The 17855-nt window shown below is 52.8% G+C and overlaps 2 protein-coding genes across 6 annotated transcripts in view; one reads left to right on the top strand and one right to left on the bottom strand.

Moving 5' to 3' along the window:
* The first annotated feature begins 4150 nt into the window (after positions 1–4150).
* HYI (hydroxypyruvate isomerase (putative)) lies at positions 4151–7171 on the top strand. Its single transcript, XM_036348361.1, has 8 exons — positions 4151–4674; positions 4763–4874; positions 5897–6011; positions 6213–6291; positions 6389–6438; positions 6537–6606; positions 6756–6890; positions 7013–7171. Exons 1-8 carry the CDS (start codon positions 4476–4478, stop codon positions 7084–7086), a joined length of 834 nt encoding a protein of 277 aa, XP_036204254.1. The 5' UTR covers positions 4151–4475; the 3' UTR covers positions 7087–7171.
* SZT2 (SZT2 subunit of KICSTOR complex) overlaps positions 7170–17855 on the bottom strand; it is a 56008-nt gene continuing 45322 nt past the window's right edge. Inside the window, exons 57-72 of one of the 5 annotated variants that reach the window (XM_036348350.1) lie at positions 17656–17756; positions 17406–17582; positions 16946–17213; positions 16766–16845; positions 16554–16679; positions 16238–16437; positions 14280–14370; positions 13959–14039; positions 13805–13879; positions 10897–11110; positions 10357–10510; positions 10085–10207; positions 9576–9981; positions 9340–9456; positions 8132–8200; positions 7170–7998 (exon numbers count right to left, since the gene is read on the bottom strand). In XM_036348350.1, coding sequence (XP_036204243.1) covers positions 7855–7998; positions 8132–8200; positions 9340–9456; positions 9576–9981; positions 10085–10207; positions 10357–10510; positions 10897–11110; positions 13805–13879; positions 13959–14039; positions 14280–14370; positions 16238–16437; positions 16554–16679; positions 16766–16845; positions 16946–17213; positions 17406–17582; positions 17656–17756 — 2426 coding nt within the window. In that variant the 3' untranslated portion in view covers positions 7170–7854. Of the gene's footprint in view, positions 8022–8131; positions 8201–9339; positions 9457–9575; positions 9982–10084; positions 10208–10356; positions 10511–10896; positions 11111–13804; positions 13880–13958; positions 14040–14279; positions 14371–14941; positions 15019–16237; positions 16438–16553; positions 16680–16765; positions 16846–16945; positions 17214–17405; positions 17583–17655; positions 17757–17855 lie in introns of those variants that run through there. The other 4 variants (XM_036348352.1, XM_036348353.1, XM_036348351.1 and 1 more) reach the window with 4 other exon arrangements.

Consider the following 17855-nt stretch of genomic DNA (forward strand, 5'->3'; position numbering starts at 1 on the left):
TTGCTACCTTAACTAATTGTCATACCGGTACAAATTCTTTGGTTAGGAGTTAACTTCAAAGAATCAAGATTTGTAATAATAGCCCTGACTCAGGGCTCAGTGGACAGAGCATCGGCCTGTGGACTGAAGGGTCTCAGGTTTGATTCCGGTCAAGGGCATGTACCTTGGTTGCGGGCACATCCCCAGTCGGGGGTGTGCAGGAGGCGGCTGATTGATGTTTCTCTCTCATTGATGTTTCTAACTCTCTATCTTTCTCCCTTCCTCTCTGTAAAAAAAAATCAATAAAATATATATTTTTAAAAGAAGATTTGTAATAATAATTTAGTGTAATGCCTATGTTACAAAGTGGTATAAGGTATAAATAGTCAAACGATGAATAAAGAAAATAATTTTCATGTGCATTGTTCTCCTTTTGTATTTATTTTGGTATATTAAGTGAAGATGTTTTTAAGGGAATTAAGGGGGAAAGTGAGTCATGCCTATCTAGTTCAGACACCATCTCTGCTGCCCTAAACGGTATACAGTAAAGAAGGAGTGGACCACTGAGAATGGGACAAATTTTGTTCCTGTTACAAACCCCAGCAGATGATGGTGCTTTTCTAAAGTCTTAGGATTTTCATGCTCAGAGATTTACAGTGAAGGATTAATAAAGAAATTACTTCCTTTAGACGTTCCTCTGTTTGGTCAACATTGGATCGTAAACGTGCTGAAGTTCGGATTGATTAAATTGTTAGGCTCGGTGAGGTCACATCCTGATTGGACCACACCCAAGAAACATGTTCCAGGACAAGTCAAAGTGCCAAGTATAATGCCAGCTGCAAACGGGCAAGAAGTCAGGTGATCTGTAATAGCTGGTGGCAGCCTGTTCTTACAGGCAGAACTGAAATGGAAACTGCCAACCACTTTGAGATCAGCCTGGGCCTGCCTTGGTTTGGAGGCTGGGTGTTGGGTGTTCCTAATGTTGCACTTTGAGCTTCCGTCTGTCAATGCTAGCACAGAAAATAGACAAGATGATTTCTACTCATGTATTGTTGGGGAATAAATGTACAGCGTTTTTGAAATGCAATTTAGCTCAGCCATGAAGAATTTAAACATATTACTATTTTTTGACCATGTAATTCCAACCTTAGGAATCTGCCCAATCAGAGAGGGAGAGTAGAGGCAGGGCAAAAAGGACTCATACTGGGAGGAAAGAGAGAGAAGGAGAAATGGAGGGTGGGGAGTTTGTGCACACAAGTATTTGTGTGTGTGAGTGCAACGATGGTGTGAACAAGTGTGGATGGACAGCAGGCTCCCAGTTCCCCCTCCTCCTTAGCCCTCCCTACTTACTCCCTTGCCAACTGCCTGCCCCAGCTTCAGGAAGGCACATGGTGGGTGGACAGCATGCTGAGCCTCCTCATATCACAGAGAGCTAGTAGTAACTTCAACATTATAGCTGGGTCCAGCACTTTCTTTCAACATCACAAACTAACTTTTTGCCTATAGTCCATTATAATCTTACTAGGGGCCCAGTGCACGAATTCGTGCACCTTGAAAGGAACTGTGGGCCGTGAGGCTGCATGGGCACAAGGGCCTCTGCCAGGCCCCTCACATGGCAGCACACTGTCCCCTGTCTGCTGGCAGCCCTGCTCCCACTGCCGGCCCTGGTCCCAAGTGCTGACGGAGCTGGCCCTGATCTTATCCACTGACTGCACAGAGCAACTGGGGCCAGCACCAGCAGCAGGTGTGAGCACTGGGCAGGGCTGTGGCACGCAGGAGCAAAGAATTTTCAGTAACCACCAGAGGCTCACAGATGACAGTGACCTGTGCCCCACCTTGGTCTGGCGCCCCTGCTCACCTGCTCCACTATCCCACCACGACGGCCACCTGCATGTTCTATGCTCTGCCGCCCACTGCCAATGCCCACCATGTTCCGCACGCGACCCCTGGTGGTCAGCGCATGTCATAGCGACCGGTTGTTCAGCCATTCGGTCAATTTGCACAGTAGCCTTTTATTATATAGGATGGGACCACTGTCATATATGTGGTTCCTTGTTGACCTAAACAACTTTATGTGCACAGGACTGTAAAGTACTTTTGGCAGGCAAGCACTGTAATGAGCATCTGCACACAAGGAACCCAAGAAAACAATTCAGAGATGGGATTGAGAGATGCATTAAAGTGCTTTTACAGTGTGCACACACACATTGAAAAACCCTAATGTCCATCAACACAGTAGTATGATAAATTCCAGGCTGTCTGGGCGTGGAACAATGAGCAGCTAATGCAATGCTTTTTAAGACCATTGAAGAACACAGGCATGAAAATGAAGGACACCTCAGCTAAAACTTGTGTGGAGAGGAATATCTCACCCCCTACCACTCCTCATCAATTATCCCCAACAGGAAAAGACATACCTGTGTCTCCAAGAGGAAGCTGTATCTACCACCCATGAAGGAGGAAGATTTTCTTCTCACCCAGCAACAAACCCAACCAATGGAAAACACTACAACTCAGCCAATAATTCATGGTTACCCTGAACTTGTACTTTCCTCCAATAAACTTTCATTTTTCTTCTGCTAGTGACTTTTGTCAACAGAAGGTTGTCATCAACGCCAACAGGAGTTTCCAATTTGGGGTGTGGTGAAGGGAGAGGCTTTATTCAATGAAAACAGCTCAATTGTGAAAGAACTTAGTGACAGCTCAGTCATGAAACAGCATGACTTGGTGTTACAATCCTGGGTTGCATTTCAGCAGGGGAAGGCGTAGTCTTCAGTGGAAACTGGTAGTGTGCTCAATGGAGACGGGGGAAGCTGGCTTATAAAGAGAAGAGTTCCCACCTCAGTCTGGGATTGGTTCTTCTCATGAAAATGAGGACTCCAAATTATCACAGTTTGATTTGTCCCAAGAGCACTGTCTTGATTGGATGGAATGGAGCCCCTCTAATTGGTTAGTGAAGATTGGATGGGGGAAATCTCAGTTCTATTGGTTGAGTTTGATCCTAGAAGCTCTTTTATAGGGGTTGACTCAGCTGAGAGTCAACCAATGCTTGGCAGTGAGGTGCGTGGTTTTCCCTGAAATGCAGTAGAAACAGTGACTACTCGACTCTGGTTATGAATTTGAGCCCAATTACGATGAATCCTTTTTGGCAAGTATATTTTTCTCAGGGTTAACACTTTCTTGCCCCACCCTCCTTTCTAAAAATGTCTTTCATCTTGTGTCACTCCTGTGGGTCTCTCTCCTTGCTAGATGAGATGTTGCCCGACCCATGAATTGTTTAATAAAGCCAATTAGTTCTTCAAATTTACTAAGATAATTTTTATTTTATGGCATGACAAATGCTCACAAAATAATATTAAATGACACTCTAGCCAGCATGCTCAGTGGTCAGAGCCTCGGCCTGCACCTGGAAGGGTCCTAGTTTGATTCCCACTTAAGGGCACATAACTGGGTTGCAGGTTTGATGCCTGCTCCCAGTTGGGGCACGTGTGGGAGGCAACCAATTGATGTGTCTCCCTCACACTGATGTTTCTCTCCTGTCTCCCTGTCTCCCACTCCCTTTCTCACTTCCAATCTCTCTGAAATTCAATGGAAAAAAATATCCTTACTTCTCCGGCAAAGATTTAAAATAATAATAATAATAATTAATAATAATAAATGAAAAGCAGACTATAAAACCATATATAAAATATGATCAAAATTTTCTAAGAAAAAACTGCACTTTAATTTTTTTAATCTGTAAGGGAAAGTTAATGGGTGATTGGTGTGATAACTGGTGGTTTAAATGTTCTTACTTGGTTATAAGCTTTCAAATGTTCTGTAATGAACAGGTGCCATTTTTACAATGAGGAAAAATACTTACTAGTAAGTGTTTGCTAAAGTCTCATTCCTTCATTTTTTTTTAAAAATATATTTTATTGATTGTTTACAGAGAGGAAGGGAGAGGGATAGAGAGTCAGAAACAGATGAGAGAGAAACATTGATCAGCTGCCTCCTGCACACCCCCTACTGGGGATGTGCCCGCAACCAAGGTACATGCCCCTGACCGGATTCGAACCCGGGACCCTTCAGTCCGCAGGCCGACGCTCTATCCACTGAGCCACAGCGGCTAGGGCTCATTCCTTCATTTTAATGGCCTTGGAGGCAGGCTGGCTTCTTACTTGCCACTGCAACCTCAAAGGGCCACTGGGCACCCCACCTTCTCTCTGTCTGCCTCCTGGCCGCGCTTCCCTCGCTCTGCCCTCTCTCCACTCCCTGCGCTTCCCTTTCTCCTATTTTGAAATATTTCACTTTTCTGCACTGTCCACGGTTTTTACAACACATTGCTTACCAAAAACTGCCCACAGCGCTCACGACCCTGACTCGCGGCTCCAGCGCGCCCCCTGTCGGTCGGCCGGGGCAGTGCACCTCCGCGAGCTCCGGACGCGCCCTCGCTAGCGCCCCACCCGCTTCCGCCTTCGGGCGCCGCGGACTCTGCCCCGCGCTCCCAGCCGGTCATGGCTCCGCTGCGCTTCTCGGCCAATGTGTCCTGGCTGTTCCCCGAGCTCCCCGGCCTCCCCGCACGTTTGCGGGCAGCGGGCAGCTCGGGCTTCGAGGCCGCCGAGGTCGCCTGGCCGTACGCGGAGCCGCCGGAGGCGCTGGCGCGCGCGGCGCAAGAAGCGGGGCTGCAGCTGGTGCTGATCAACACGCCTCCGGGTGCGCCGTGGGGCCCGGGCCCGGGCCCGGGCCCGGGAGGTGGGGGCCAGGCGCCTGAGCCGGGCGCTGAGGTCCGTTCTCTCTGCAGGAGACCGAGAGAAGGGGGAAATGGGGCTGGGGGCCGTTCCCGGGAGGCAGGCGGCCTTCCGCGAGGGGCTGGAGCAGGCGGTGCTGTACGCTAAGGCTCTGGGCTGTCCCAGGTATCCTGCCCTTTCCTCTTCCCCTTCTAAGACCCAAGACCCTACCGCACGTGTTTGGGGGGTGGCGGATGAGGACGCCAGGTTTTGAGAGGCTCAGAAGTCTGAGCGCGCTGGCGCTTCTACACCCCTGCAGTCCTGGTGCTTTGTAAATTGCCTTTCATATTTGTTGTGTGTCATTCTCAGTTGGCAACTCTTTCATGCTTCTCCCCTGCTGGGATCCCATGCTGGGAGCTCAGTCCGACCTGGGAGATAGCAAAGTAAACAGAAAACGGAGGAGGGATACATTTGAGAACAGGTCAATGCACGGAGGCGGAGGCAGTGGGAGCAGAGTAGGCACCTGTCTGGGATTAGAGGAAGCTTCCCACAGGTGTGATGTTGAACTGGGTCTTAAGGAGTGGGCATTTGCTTGATGTAGGAGCATTCCAGGCAGGGATGCTGTGGCCAGAGGCAAGAGGCGGCTTGGTGTGTTCAGCAAAGTTCAAGAGGCTGGATGTGGCTGAGAAAGATCAGGTGGTGATGGGAGGTGCAAGGCTCTAAGTGGGGCTGATCAAATGTCAAATCCTGCGGGTCTAAATAGGCTGAGAAGGAACTGGCAGTAAGGGGTCGCTATTGGTAGGGGTGGGGTGGGGTCAGAAATCAGACGAGAAGCAGCTAAAAAACATTCAGGAAATAGAGACAAAGCAGCATGGAATTCTCAAGAAGGGTTTGGGTCAAAATGTCTAAAAATGGGACTTCAGCATGTTTCAAGGCTGAGAAGGGCCCCTGGAAAGGAGGCTGAAAGTACAGGAGGGGCTAAGTGAGGAACTGGACTCTGAGGCAGGAGGATTGACCCTCAGGATTGTGGGAAAAGGCTTGCCCAAAAGCTGACACAGGTGTGTCTGAGGCCTGAGCATCAGGGCCAAGTGGTATGGACCAGAGACCTTTGGGGGATGGGAGGAGGGCAGCCGGAAGAGGAGCTGAGGGAGCAAAGGCCTGCTCTGGGATGGACTCCACAGCCCCTTCCGGTCCCCTTTTCCCCACAGGATTCACCTGTTGGCCGGCCGCGTACCCCGGGGTGCCGACCGAGCAGCAGTCAGGGGTGAAATGGAGACAGTTTTTCTGGAGAACCTGAGGCACGCAGCCGGGGTTTTGGCTCAGGTGAGATGACAGTGAAGACTGACACACATACTCACACGAACGTGTCCGAGTGCAGGGAAGGGTGCACAGTGCGGAGAGCAGCCGGCATAAGGCTGGGCACTGGCCGAGGTCAGAGGGACTGGTGAGGGGCTTGGTCAGTGACAAAAATAGAGGCCAAACCTGGGGGGAAGAGCTCTATTCACAGATCCAACCCGGTGCTAGGAGAACCTCGTGGGACTGCTGGAGCCCATTAATACCCGCATCACTGACCCCCAGTACTTCCTGGATTCGCCCCAGCAGGGTAGGACCCCCGCCCTGTGCTGCCTCCTGTCCCTTTGATTCTTGTGCCCTCCTTGAGTGTCACCCCCCCCCCCCCCCCCCCCCCGGTTTCTCTCCAGCGGCAGCCATCTTACAGAAGGTTGGAAGGCCCAACCTCCAGTTACAAATGGTACGTGAAGAAAAGGAGTGCTTCTCAGGGCCCATGCTCTCCAACTGGGCAGCATGGTGGGGCCTGAGGCAGTTCTGACTGTAGTAATCTCCGCCCAGGACATATTCCACTGGCAGATCATGGATGGGAATCTGACAGGAAACATCCGCGAGTTCCTGCCCATCGTTGGTGAGAGGGTCCCCTTTCTTTGCTCCTTCCTCATCTGCTGTGCTGCTTCCTTTGTTCTCCCACTCTTCCAATCCGCACCCCCCCCCCACACCCACACACACACCTGTCCTTCAGGCCTGAGCCTCACATCTGCCCATATCTGTCCCCAGGGCATGTGCAGGTGGCACAGGTCCCAGGCCGGGGGGACCCTGGCAGCCCTGGAGAGCTGAACTTCTCCTATCTATTCCAACTGCTGGAAGACGAAGGCTACAACGGCTTTGTAGGCTGCGAGTACCAGCCTCAAGGTGAGGGGCGGGCTGAGGCTCCAGGCTTGGCCCTGGGAACGGGAGAACTGGGGGACAGGTATTGGACAGGAGCTGTTTTCCTCCTCATGGGTTGAGATGCTGCTGCCCCACTCTCCCCTCAGGAGACACAGTGGAGGGCTTGAGTTGGCTACGTTCCTACTGGGATAGGCGGGGCCGCTCACAGGCTGGCCAGTGAGGTCCTGCAGTCCACCAACTTGCCTCTCTGGGACAGTGAATTGAGCTTCCTGAGTATCCTCTGGAATTAAAGACAACTTGCTGAACATTTTCATACATGTATGTTATTGGGACACACAGTGTCTAACCCTTCACTTTCCCTGATCGCTTCCCTCCTGTTGGGAAGGGACACACGGCTCACATCTGAGTCTTCCAGTCTGCAGTGTTGCTGTGGAGAAGGGAGAGCTTTGAGTCCACCTCCTCACGTACATTTGAGACCCCAGGGGTCGGAAGCAAAGGGACTTGCTCAGGCTCAGGTGCTCCAAAGACAGAGCTGGGATTGGAGCCCAGGTGTCTTATCTCAATGGCAATGTCCATCAGTGATGTCTCGGTGGGTAGTGAGGACCAGAGAGCTCAAGGTGGGAGGTGGGTGACTTGGAGGCGGGATTCAGGCAGAGGAGCCCTCGGGTGAGCGCTTGCCACCTGGTGTGAAGAAGTCCTGGACTCCACCAGGTAAGCAGGAAGGAGTCCCCCCTGGAAGGGCCCAGGGGCCTGAGAGATGGGAACCTCAGGGAGGTGACCTGACCTGCTAGAGCCCTGTGAGTCTTTAGGGAGGGTAGTCCCTGCTGCCAAGCTGAGGCTACAGACCCCGCAGAGAGATGCACAAAGCTGTTGGTATCCCTCAGTGTCCAGGCTTGTGCTGGGGTACACAGGGCTGGTCAGTCCTGCTTCAAGTGGGTAATCTTATAGATCATGATTCGAGGAACAGTGACATTCAGCGGTCCATTCCTCAGAGGAGACGGGTCCAGAGGGTGAAACAGGCTGTGTTGATGACAGACTCAAGGTGATGGTAGGTGGAGACCAGCTGGGCAGGGGGGCTCTCGCTGTCCTGGGGCTGTACTGGGAAGGGCTCTCGGAAAACCACTGTCAGAGACTGGGGAACACAGTGGGGGTCCACTGGTGAGAGAAGGGCAGGTAGGCATCCCAACCTCAGCAGGCTCGGGTGCAGCATTTGGGGTACAGCTTCCCACCAGGCTGACACAGAGTCCCACACCCCCTGTTCTCACCGTCTTTCCCAAGTGGGAATCCAGAAACACTAGCACAAAACAGTCAGTGAACTTCTGATTTAACACAACCTGTAGCAGAAGACAAAATGAGATGAGGAGGGAGGTTTGTCTCACCTGAGGAAGGACAGACCCTCCTGAGGGCCTCCTGGACGTGGGGGGGGCCAGTCTGAAGAAGGGCTGCTTCCATCACCACACCCGAACCCACCTGCACTCACTCCACCGTCACCTAGAACCTCACCTTCAAACGCAACCTCAGTCCTCATCCTCACTGGCCCCTGGTCAGCCTGTCCAGCTTCATCAGAGTGAAGGGGAGGGGGGCTTGACTGGGAGGTTCCTGAAGTCATCTATCTGGAGGCGCTGCACAGAGCTGGCACCGCAGCCCAACCACCACGGGGAGTTCTCTACCCTTGACAGGCCCCTCCTTGCCTCCTGTGCTATCCCAGGTTTTATATCTCTCTGACTGCCCTGGACTGTCCCCTCCTGTCTGTCTGTCCCTGGGCAATCTCTTCCACTCCCAGGCTGCAGGGACACCCTGTCCATACAGATGCTGCCCAGATCTCTCTCCTGAGTGCCAATCCCCGATGTCCCTTCAGAACACCTTGAAACTAATCTTCCCCACAACAGGTTGCAGGACCCATCACCACGAACCAACTCCTACTTTTTCTTGTGAAGTCTTCTCTTTATTATTATTTATTTATTTATTTATTTTTTATTGCTTAAAGTATTACAAAGGGTATTACATATGTGTCCATTTTATCCCCCCGCCCTAGACAGTCCCCTAGCCTCCCCTATCCCCCCATGTCTTATGTCCACTGGTTATGCTTTGAAGTCTTCTCTTAAGTGTCCTTTCCTGGACACTGCTCTCATTGGCTCATCTCTAACCTTTTACTCCCCCCGTGTGTGCGCCTATCACCACAGCTCTTCTCTCCCTGGCCTCCCTGGCAGCGCTTTCAGCTTCAGTGCACACAGTTCCCTGGGGATCTGGCTGAGAGGCGGATTCTCAGTCAGGGGTGAGTGCATTTTGGCAAGCTCCCAGGTGTTGCTGGTGCGAGGGCCACATTTTGGGGAGAATAAGACGGCTTAACGCCCAAGAGGTCCTTTCTGGGACTGCAGCCTCTAAGACCAACCACCGATGAGGTTCCAGAAGTTGGCCCTGAGGATCTCTAGCCAAGGAAGGTTTGTTTTTGAGGCGGGTCAAGGAGACTTACCAGGTACTGCGTTCCCAAGTCTGGGCTCTGGAAGTGGCGGCAGCTCTGGGGAAAGCGGCTCAGGAGAACCTTGATCAGGCTCTGGTACCAGGAGACCGTCATGGACAGGAAGCAGTCCTGGGGGAGGTCCACAGGCCTGGACCTGCTGTCCCAGAGCCACCCTGCACCCTCCACCCTGGCTGCCCATGGAATTCCTAACGTCCAGCCCAGCCCCTCTGGAACCCACAGTTCCTTACCAGCTGGGGGTCAATGTCTGCAATGGATTTGGCATGGACCGCCTCTAAGAGCTCCTCCAGCTCAGCCAGGGCCAAGCGCCCCCCTAGCCGCAGCCGATCAGGCCCTGGTGGCTCCAGCAAGAAGAGGCGCTTCCAGAGGGTGTCCCTGCGGCAGTGCCCTCCAGCTAGCCGTACCAGCTGAGCCAGTCGCGCCCGTGCCACGCCCACCTCTGTAGCCAGCGGAGGGAACAGAGGAGCTGGGCCAGGCACCGGACCAACCCCTGAGGCCTCCCTAGGGCTACCAGCGGAGCTCCCAGAAGCCTCTGGCTCAGGGGGAAGTCTGGGTGGCTTCCGGAACCTGCGCATGTCAGCAGTTAGTCTGGGAAAGAGCTCTCGTTGGCTGGTGAGCACCACGAAGAACTTCAGCCTGGAATGGGGAGGGGGCCAGAGTGGCGGTTACAGCAGGAAACAGGGAAAGGGCAGGGGGCAGGCTGGACAATGGGCACATTCAAGGTAGGGGATCTGCTGACCGCAGAACATGCCGCTCAGCCTCTCCTTGCTCCTCAAAGGGTGCGGCACAGTGACAGACAAGCAGAGACACATCAAAGTCATCCTGATGACGAAGCCCCTCAGAGTCCAGGTAGGAGCCGGAGCTGTGCGGTGGGGATGAGATGTCAGCCTGAGGTCCTAATGAAGTCAACCTCACCCCTTCTGCCCAAGAAAACACACGTCTCCCAACTGTGAGGATGGTTCTGACCGCAGCTACACCAGTTAACATGCTGGTGTCCCCTCTCCTCCATACCTGTGCCATGCTGACACCAGGGCGTATTCATTATGTTCTGGGCCCCCTGGCCGAGCCATCCGCAATGGCTTCATGTGGTAGGAGCTAGCATGGTCAGCCACGTAGTTGTACAGCTGGTGGGCAGCAATGAGCTGTGTGGGAAGCTCCAGGGTCCCTAAGGGGCAAGTTACAGGAGACAGTGAGCCTGGGATAGACACACTGATCGGATGGGCTGGGGGATTAGGAGGTCCTAAGGCTCTGACAAGCAGACTGGCCCTGCTTTTCTGGGGAGCTCCTAAGGTCCTGCAGAACATCAAGATGGGACAAAGTGGCTCAGGACAGGCAGGGCAGGGTATACAACATAGGATATAAACTTTGATATGAAACAGACTGTGAAGAAGTTAAGACAGAGACGTGGGGGCAGGGTCCAAGCCATATGAGGCAACTAACAACATGGGATAGAAAGTCGAAGTCTGGCCCTAGGAAGTGATCCCATCGGCCCACACCTTTGTGGCCTGTTCTTTTTCAGCTTCACTGGCTTGCCCTTGGGCACCAACCCACCTTGGTAAATGTGATTGCGACCAAAGTGGGGCCCATCAGGGTGGTGGGCCAGGAAGTGCCTCAGGAAGGTGGTGAGGTGGTAGCCGTGCCGCAGCACCAGGTGGGCGCCCAGCACGTGCTGGTGCACGAGGCGCAGGTGGAAGTCATAGCTGAATGAGTGCACGTGCATCAGGTCCCGCACCTTGTCACACTCCTCGGTGAACAGCATGGACAGCTGGGGAGGCACGGGCTGGGTTAGGAAATGGTAGCACAGGCTGCCCAGCACATTCCCATTTCCTCCTCTTCCATGGGAGAGGACAGCTCAGGACTCACCCTATTGCCCAAACAGCTCAGGGACGCCCTCCTCATTATATTCTCTTTTATACCGTATTGTAACCCTGTGGACATGAAACTGACCCTTTTGAGAGATGACTTTTTATTCTGAAGCCCAGAGTCTGCTAAAGTCTGGCACAGATTCACTGATGCAACAAATACTTGCTGAGTGCCTACCTGGTACCATTCTAGGTGCTGGGGATACACTGGCCAACAAACCCAAGCCCTCAGGAAGCTTACATTTGAGTGGTGGGGAGATAATACAATAAACACTAGACAGAGAAAATGAGTACACAGTAGGTTAGAAGATGGTGTTATGGAAAATCAAGAAGTAAAGCAGTTGCCATTTTAAACAAGGTGGTCAGGGTAGGCCAGGTGTGTAATTATTTATTATTCGAAAGTTTTTGCTGTCACCTTCCCATTTCTCCAGCTTTATTTTCCCGTCAAAATACTCATTCTTCCCAAGTACATCACATTCTCTCTCCACTTTTGTACCTGCTGCTGTTCTCTGCCTGGATGCTGCCCTCCCTGGTCCTCAAACCTGGCTAACTTCTCTTGGATAAAGCTTTGTCTAGGCCAGTGATGGCGAACCTATGATACACGTGTCAGAGGTGACACGCGAACTCATTTTTTTGGTTGATGTTTCTTTGTTAAATGGCATTTAAATATATAAAATAAATATCAAAAATATACATCTTTGTTTTACTATGGTTGCAAATATCAAAAATTTTCTATATGTGACACGGCACCAGAGTTAAGTTAGGGTTTTTCAAAATGCTGACACGCCGAGCTCAAAAGGTTCGCCATCACTGGTCTAGGACATCCTGCCATGACTAGGCCAGGGTGGGCCTCCTCTAACTGACCTGTGAATGAGTGAATGAAGGGTGGTAGAGAGACTGAGCTGAGCTTCTCTTGGTGGAAATCACCATTAGTGAAAGTGTTAACAATTGGATCAATGGTGCCCGAATGGCAGGATCTACATGAGCACTTCCTTGGGGGCCCTGGGCATAGGAGTTAATAGGAAAGGAGAAATGACTGTAGAAGAAGCAATAGCCTAGGAGTCAGAGTAGCTGCACGATGCTGGGGAAGTCACATTATCTGCTTCAGTTTCCTATCATGGAGATGAAGTAAAGGTCTCCCTAAAGCTAGAGGCAGTGTGAACAACTTCCACAGCCAGGGAGGAGCCTCAGAGTCAGTACTGCCCCCAACTAGCTCTGTACCTGGGGCAAATTAATGAGCGTCCATGAGCCTCAGTTTCCTGATCTGTACCAGAGAAATAAAACTCCACTTCAGTATATATACTAAGCACTTAAACAATAATAATAATACAGCAATTTAGAAACCCAAGTAGGGTTAGCGATTAGATATGTAGAGGCAGAGAGCCAAGCTGGATAGAGACCAGGGAGCAGGGAAGTCAGGACTTCAGAAAGCTTGAGAGTAATGGGGGGGGGGGAGGGGTCCTTCCCATTAATACAATAGCCCAATGTGAAAATCCCTGCGGCCCACAGCTCCCTTCTGAGCACACAGGCTCCAGGAGGTTCCTGCACAGTCGCCAAGCTTTCCTGGATCACATTATCCTGTGATGACTGGATTGGTATCCACAGCAAGTCAAAGGCAACCATCTATGGGCTGATAGGAGCTATCCAGACAGGAGAGGAATCTGTGTTGTCTGTGCTGGAAGGCAACAGACTGGACCCAGGCAGATCCTGATCTCTTGGAAACTAAATGGGAGGCATGAGGAAGGCCTGGGCCTTCGCATGACATGGGCACCCTGACGAAGCTGAATCATGGAAGTACTGAGGGCTCCAGGGCCCTGACCTCACTGAACCGCTCACTCACTGAGCGCTCCTCAGGCTCGGCCCTCATGGGGTGCAGAGGCCCTGCCTTGAGGCAGACAGACAGGCCTGAATAGTAACTGGCGGGGATGCTGTGTGGGTGGGAACTCCAGCCCACATTCTAAGTGTTAGTGACTCTACGCGATGCAAAGGCTATTGCCAGCTCTAGATCAGGCCAGGACTGCCCATGGCACCGACCTACCCATGTGTCAGATTAGCCCCTATGCTCAAATGTCTGCACTAACCATCTATGGCAGGGGTGGGCACACTTTTTGACTCGAGGGCCACAATGGATTCTTAAACTGGACCGGAGGGCCGGAACAAAAGCATGGATGGAGTGTTTGTGTGAACTAATATAAATTCAAAGTAAACATCATTACATAAAAGGGTACGGTCTTTTTTTTTTTTTTTTAGTTTTATTCATTTCAAACGGGCCGAATCCGGCCCGCGGGCCGTAGTTTGCCCACGGCTGGTCTATGGTTATGGATTGACACAGTGCCAGGCTGTCAGTGCCCAATGACCACGGCTAGCTCAGCCACTGTGCTGGACTGCCTTCTGCCCTCTTGTTACAGCTGAAGACAACTCTGGACTACCTGCAGAGTGACACTGGTCGATGGTCCAGTCACCAGAAGGACCACTAACCTAGCCAGCCCACAGCACCAGATCAGCCAGACTGCCCAGGCATTATTCTCATTGGCCACAGCATACCAGGGATGCACGGACCACACCTGAGACCCCATATTCCTGCCCCCGCCACATACCTGAGAATTGACGGCTTGCCCCATGGGGATTCGGGAACACTCTAGGGCAAACTGTTTGACACAGAAGTAACAGCCCTGGAGAGAGGGTGAAGTGAGGTCAGGAGGGTAAGACAGGTGGGTCTGGCTCTCCTCACTCAGGGCTCCCCCTGCTCACCTGGAAAGCCAGCTCCATGAGGATGATGCCTCCGGGCAGTGCCCGCTGTAGGTGGTAGGTGGTGACCGGAGAGCCAGTGCTCTGAAGAAAGAAAAAAAGACGGCTTCAGCGGCAAGAGTTGGAGGTTCACCGGCTGCAGATCAGCAGGGAAGAAGTCTCTGGGGCGGGTGACTTTCATGATGTCAGGCTGGGATCAACAACCTTAGTCATCACCCAGGGTCACTGACCTCTGGCCTTGGGAAAATAATTCAGGCTCAGTGACACCGGTATCTGGGACATCACTGATTTCACTATCAGGGAAGGTATGTAATGACATGTTACCTTGGGGCTCCCTTCAGTCTTGCTTTTGGGGCAGGAGAAGGAGCTCCGACCGTCTGTTCCAAGGATGGCCATGGCCCGCGGCCGGCTGGTGCTGTAGGAAAGGAAGAGGGACAAGAAGATGCATCCAGCCAGTGGGTGAAGGATTACAGCTATCTGACTCAGTCCATTTTATGTGGACTTGTCTGTAGGAGAGCAGACAGCCCAGAGAGGGCCTGCTCGGGACACCACGGTGAGGAAGTGGCAAGGCTCTCTAGTAACTGCTGCTTTAAGGGGCAGTGAGCAGTGCTCAGTGCAGATGTGGATGCCAGGCCTTTCTCTACCAGTGAGAGGATGAGGGTAGGGCCAGAGAGGCTGCTGAGACACCCATGAGGGCAGGGAGATCTGTTTACTGGGGGCAGCAGGGGAGGCGGGAGGGGCCAGGGGACTGTATGTCTAAGATTTCATTAGGAAAATTCAAGGAGATGCTTGAAGCCCTGGTTAGGAACTTTCCTCTGAGAGGGAAAAGCAGTTCTCTCTCAACTGGGGAATGGTACTCCCAGCATTCCACAGGCCCACTGTTCTTCATTTCTCGACTCAGAGGCCAGGGGAGAAGAGAAGCAGGGACAGGACTGTGAACAAGGACAAAACAGAAAGGGCCAAGGGGACCCAATTATTATACTTACGAGGTACAAACCACCAGAACTCTTGCTAGGGGTGGGGAGGGGGTGCCTAAGCCTCTGGTGAAATGTGCCATTTCATCCTTAAGAAGACAGGGACAAGACCAGCTAGTGACTGGTGATACTTAAAGACTGGTGACAAAGAAAGGCCTGACTTTACATTTTGCTCTAGAAACATGTTTTTTAAGCTAGTGTATCTTTTGTTTAAAAAGGAATTTAGATTTTTGATAAATAGAAAGTAAGCAAACAAGTCTCTCAGAGAAGCTCCTACAGCTGGGACCTGGCCGAGGGCAGCAAGCTGAACAGCTACTCCTCCTGTTGTCACTGAGCAATGAGGGGCAGTGGCACCAGCACAAAGCCCAGGCCTGTCCTCTCTTCCTAAGGCCTGGAAAAGAGGGGCATCCTGGGAGGTGGAGAGCTGGTTACAAACACTAAGGAGTTGGAACTGGCTTTCTGGTTCAAGGTGGGATCTTGATTAAGGACACAATTATATTTATTAACTTGAAAGTGCATCATACTTGAAGTAAGAGAAGGGAGAAAATAAACTCACAAATCCAGAGACACAAAAGTAACTGTAACAGGTACTTTCCCATCAGCCACTGGGAAGAGGTGGGAACACAGAATCTGGAGGCTCAGATGTTGAGAAGAACACAGAGCAGGGCCACAGAAATGGGGATTTGAGATTCAATACAGAGGAAAAGGTGGTTGTGAACTTGTCACTGAGCTCTGGGGAGAAGGACGGTGGTGATAGAGGAGCTGCCAACTTTCCAAGACTGTAGTAGCCAGTGAATGAACATGACCAAGAACAGGCCAGAGTGCAGTGATGCAAGCAGGTCCAGTGCAGGGGTCCTAGGTGAGAAAGACACTACCCCTGGTGAGTAAGGGACTTCCTAGGTCATGAACCATGTAAAATCTCAGGAGAGGACAGTGGGGTGATCAGGACAGCCATCATTAAGGCCCAGGTCCAGGGGCTTAGGAGTGGTACCAGATCCATGTGCATGGCTGTACACCAGCATGTAAGCACATGAGATGTAATGTACCTGGGCATAAGCTCTGTGAGAATGTACACAGTTCTGTGAGTTCCCTGAGAGAGAGAGGTTTAAGGATGTGAATGAGGGCTGCACGGAAGTGTCCAAGATCCTCGTGTGTGTGTGTGCTGGCCTAGAGGGGTGAACATTAATAAGGCCCGAACTGTCCTCACGGGACCTATGTGAAGACAGGAAGGCCAGGCGGAGCCTCACCTGCAGTGGAGGAAGGGAGGGGAAGAAAAGGAGGAGGAGGAAAAGGAAGAGATGGGCTCACCTTCGGGCAGGCGAGGGGGGCCGCAGTGGCACTAGCACAAAGCCCATGCTCTGCAGATACTGCACGTACTGCTGCAGGAAGGCCAGGCTCAGCTCCTTCAGCCAAGGCTCCTCACGCGCACCCGGCGGGGGCACATCCAAGGCCTCACAGCTTATGGGGGCCTCTCGGCTCCCAGGCCCTGCCTCAGGGCGATGGCGCCGCTGCAGGAGTGGATATTAAGGAAGGCTCTACACACTGTCAACCACCAGGAGTGGAGGAATGGAGGTCACTGTAAAGGGAGATCCCAGGGGAGAAATCCAGGATTCTTGAGCCTCACCTGCCCCTCGGGGGGCCCACAGGTCTCTGGCGGCCCATGCAGCCAGGCAGCTGGGTCGAAGAGCAGGGCTGTTGCACAGTAATGCACCAGGCGGGATGACTGCTTCAGGGTCTCCAGCTCCCCGGCCTGAGGAAACGGGGCAGTGAACACTGGAGTGGTGGCCAGGGAAGGGTCAGAGGATGCTCCTGGAGGATGGGGGTCGGGCCACTCACACTGATGGGCATGCTGGCGGGGGTGGAGCGCTGCTGCCAGGTTACAAACAGGTTCTCCATCTTCATCTGCCGCTCCAGCTCTGGGGATGGGAAGCACCAGTAGTGGCCACCAGGACCTGCTGCCCCTGTCCCTCCCAGACTCCAGTCTGCCCCTGCCCACTGAACGCCCAGTGCCCTCACCTCTGCGCTCTGTCATCTTGATCTCCAGGAACTGTTGTCCATGGTAGGTGACGGGATCAGGGGGTCTGGGCACAGGGCCAAGCGAGGAGCTGGGGCGGGCAGCTGAGATATCCCTCAGGGCCTCATCAAAGGGGAATGTGTCCAGGGGCAGGGGGCCCCCGCCCCGAGAGGACCCACTCAGCCGGCCTTGCTCACGGCTCAGTGGGGGGCTTGCACTCCGGATGAGGGTCTCTGCTTCCACGGTCGGCACTAGGAATGGGTTTGGCTCCTGAGAAAGATGGAGCCTCACAATGAGTGCCTGGCTTTTGTCCTCAGACCTTCTCTCCTGCCCTGGCCTCCTCTCTGTCTCTCCTTCCCCACTACCTCTGCTTTTAGTCTGTCGCCTTCCCCTGCTTCTGAGCCAGTACTTCCTTAAAACCCTGGGAGCCAGAACTAGAGGAGGGAGCGGAGCAGCAGGCACCTTTTCATCCCGCACTGGGAAGTCCAACTGGCCATAATGATGGAAGAGGCCAAGCTTCTGGCTGAGGAGGCAGAAGATGAGGTGGGCACGAGCGTTCTGCCACTGCACGAGGCGAACCAGTGCTCGCCCCAATGCTGCCCCTAGGTCTGGAGCCCAGTTGTAAGTCAGCAGCTGCAGCTGGAAGTCAGGGGTCAGGGTTAGTGAGATCACAGAACCTCTTCCCTGACCCAGCCCCTGACCCCACATCTACCTTCTTATCCACGACCTCCAGTAGCAAGAACCTCTGCCGGGGAGCATTTCGTCCAGAGCTCCCGTCGCTTCCAGGCTCGAAGCGCTGCAAGGCTTTGGGAGCTACAGGGTGGGGGAGGGTCATAATGGGGGCCTGGAGGCAGGTCCCCCTCAATCCCATCCTGTCCCCCGCAAGATCAGACACTACCTTCAGTCACTGCA

The sequence above is a fragment of the Myotis myotis genome, unplaced genomic scaffold (genome assembly GCF_014108235.1).
Source record: "Myotis myotis isolate mMyoMyo1 unplaced genomic scaffold, mMyoMyo1.p scaffold_m19_p_2, whole genome shotgun sequence".
NCBI lineage: Eukaryota > Metazoa > Chordata > Mammalia > Chiroptera > Vespertilionidae > Myotis > Myotis myotis.

Excerpts from the sequence above, each read along its gene's own strand:
- HYI (XM_036348361.1), top strand. The coding sequence starts at position 4,476 with ATGGCTCCGCTGCGCTTCTCGGCCAATGTGTCCTGGCTGTTCCCCGAG. Across the intron at positions 6,292-6,388 it reads CCTGGATTCGCCCCAGCAGG|CGGCAGCCATCTTACAGAAG; the intron begins GTAGGACCCCCG and ends GTTTCTCTCCAG. Across the intron at positions 6,607-6,755 it reads CGAGTTCCTGCCCATCGTTG|GGCATGTGCAGGTGGCACAG; the intron begins GTGAGAGGGTCC and ends ATCTGTCCCCAG.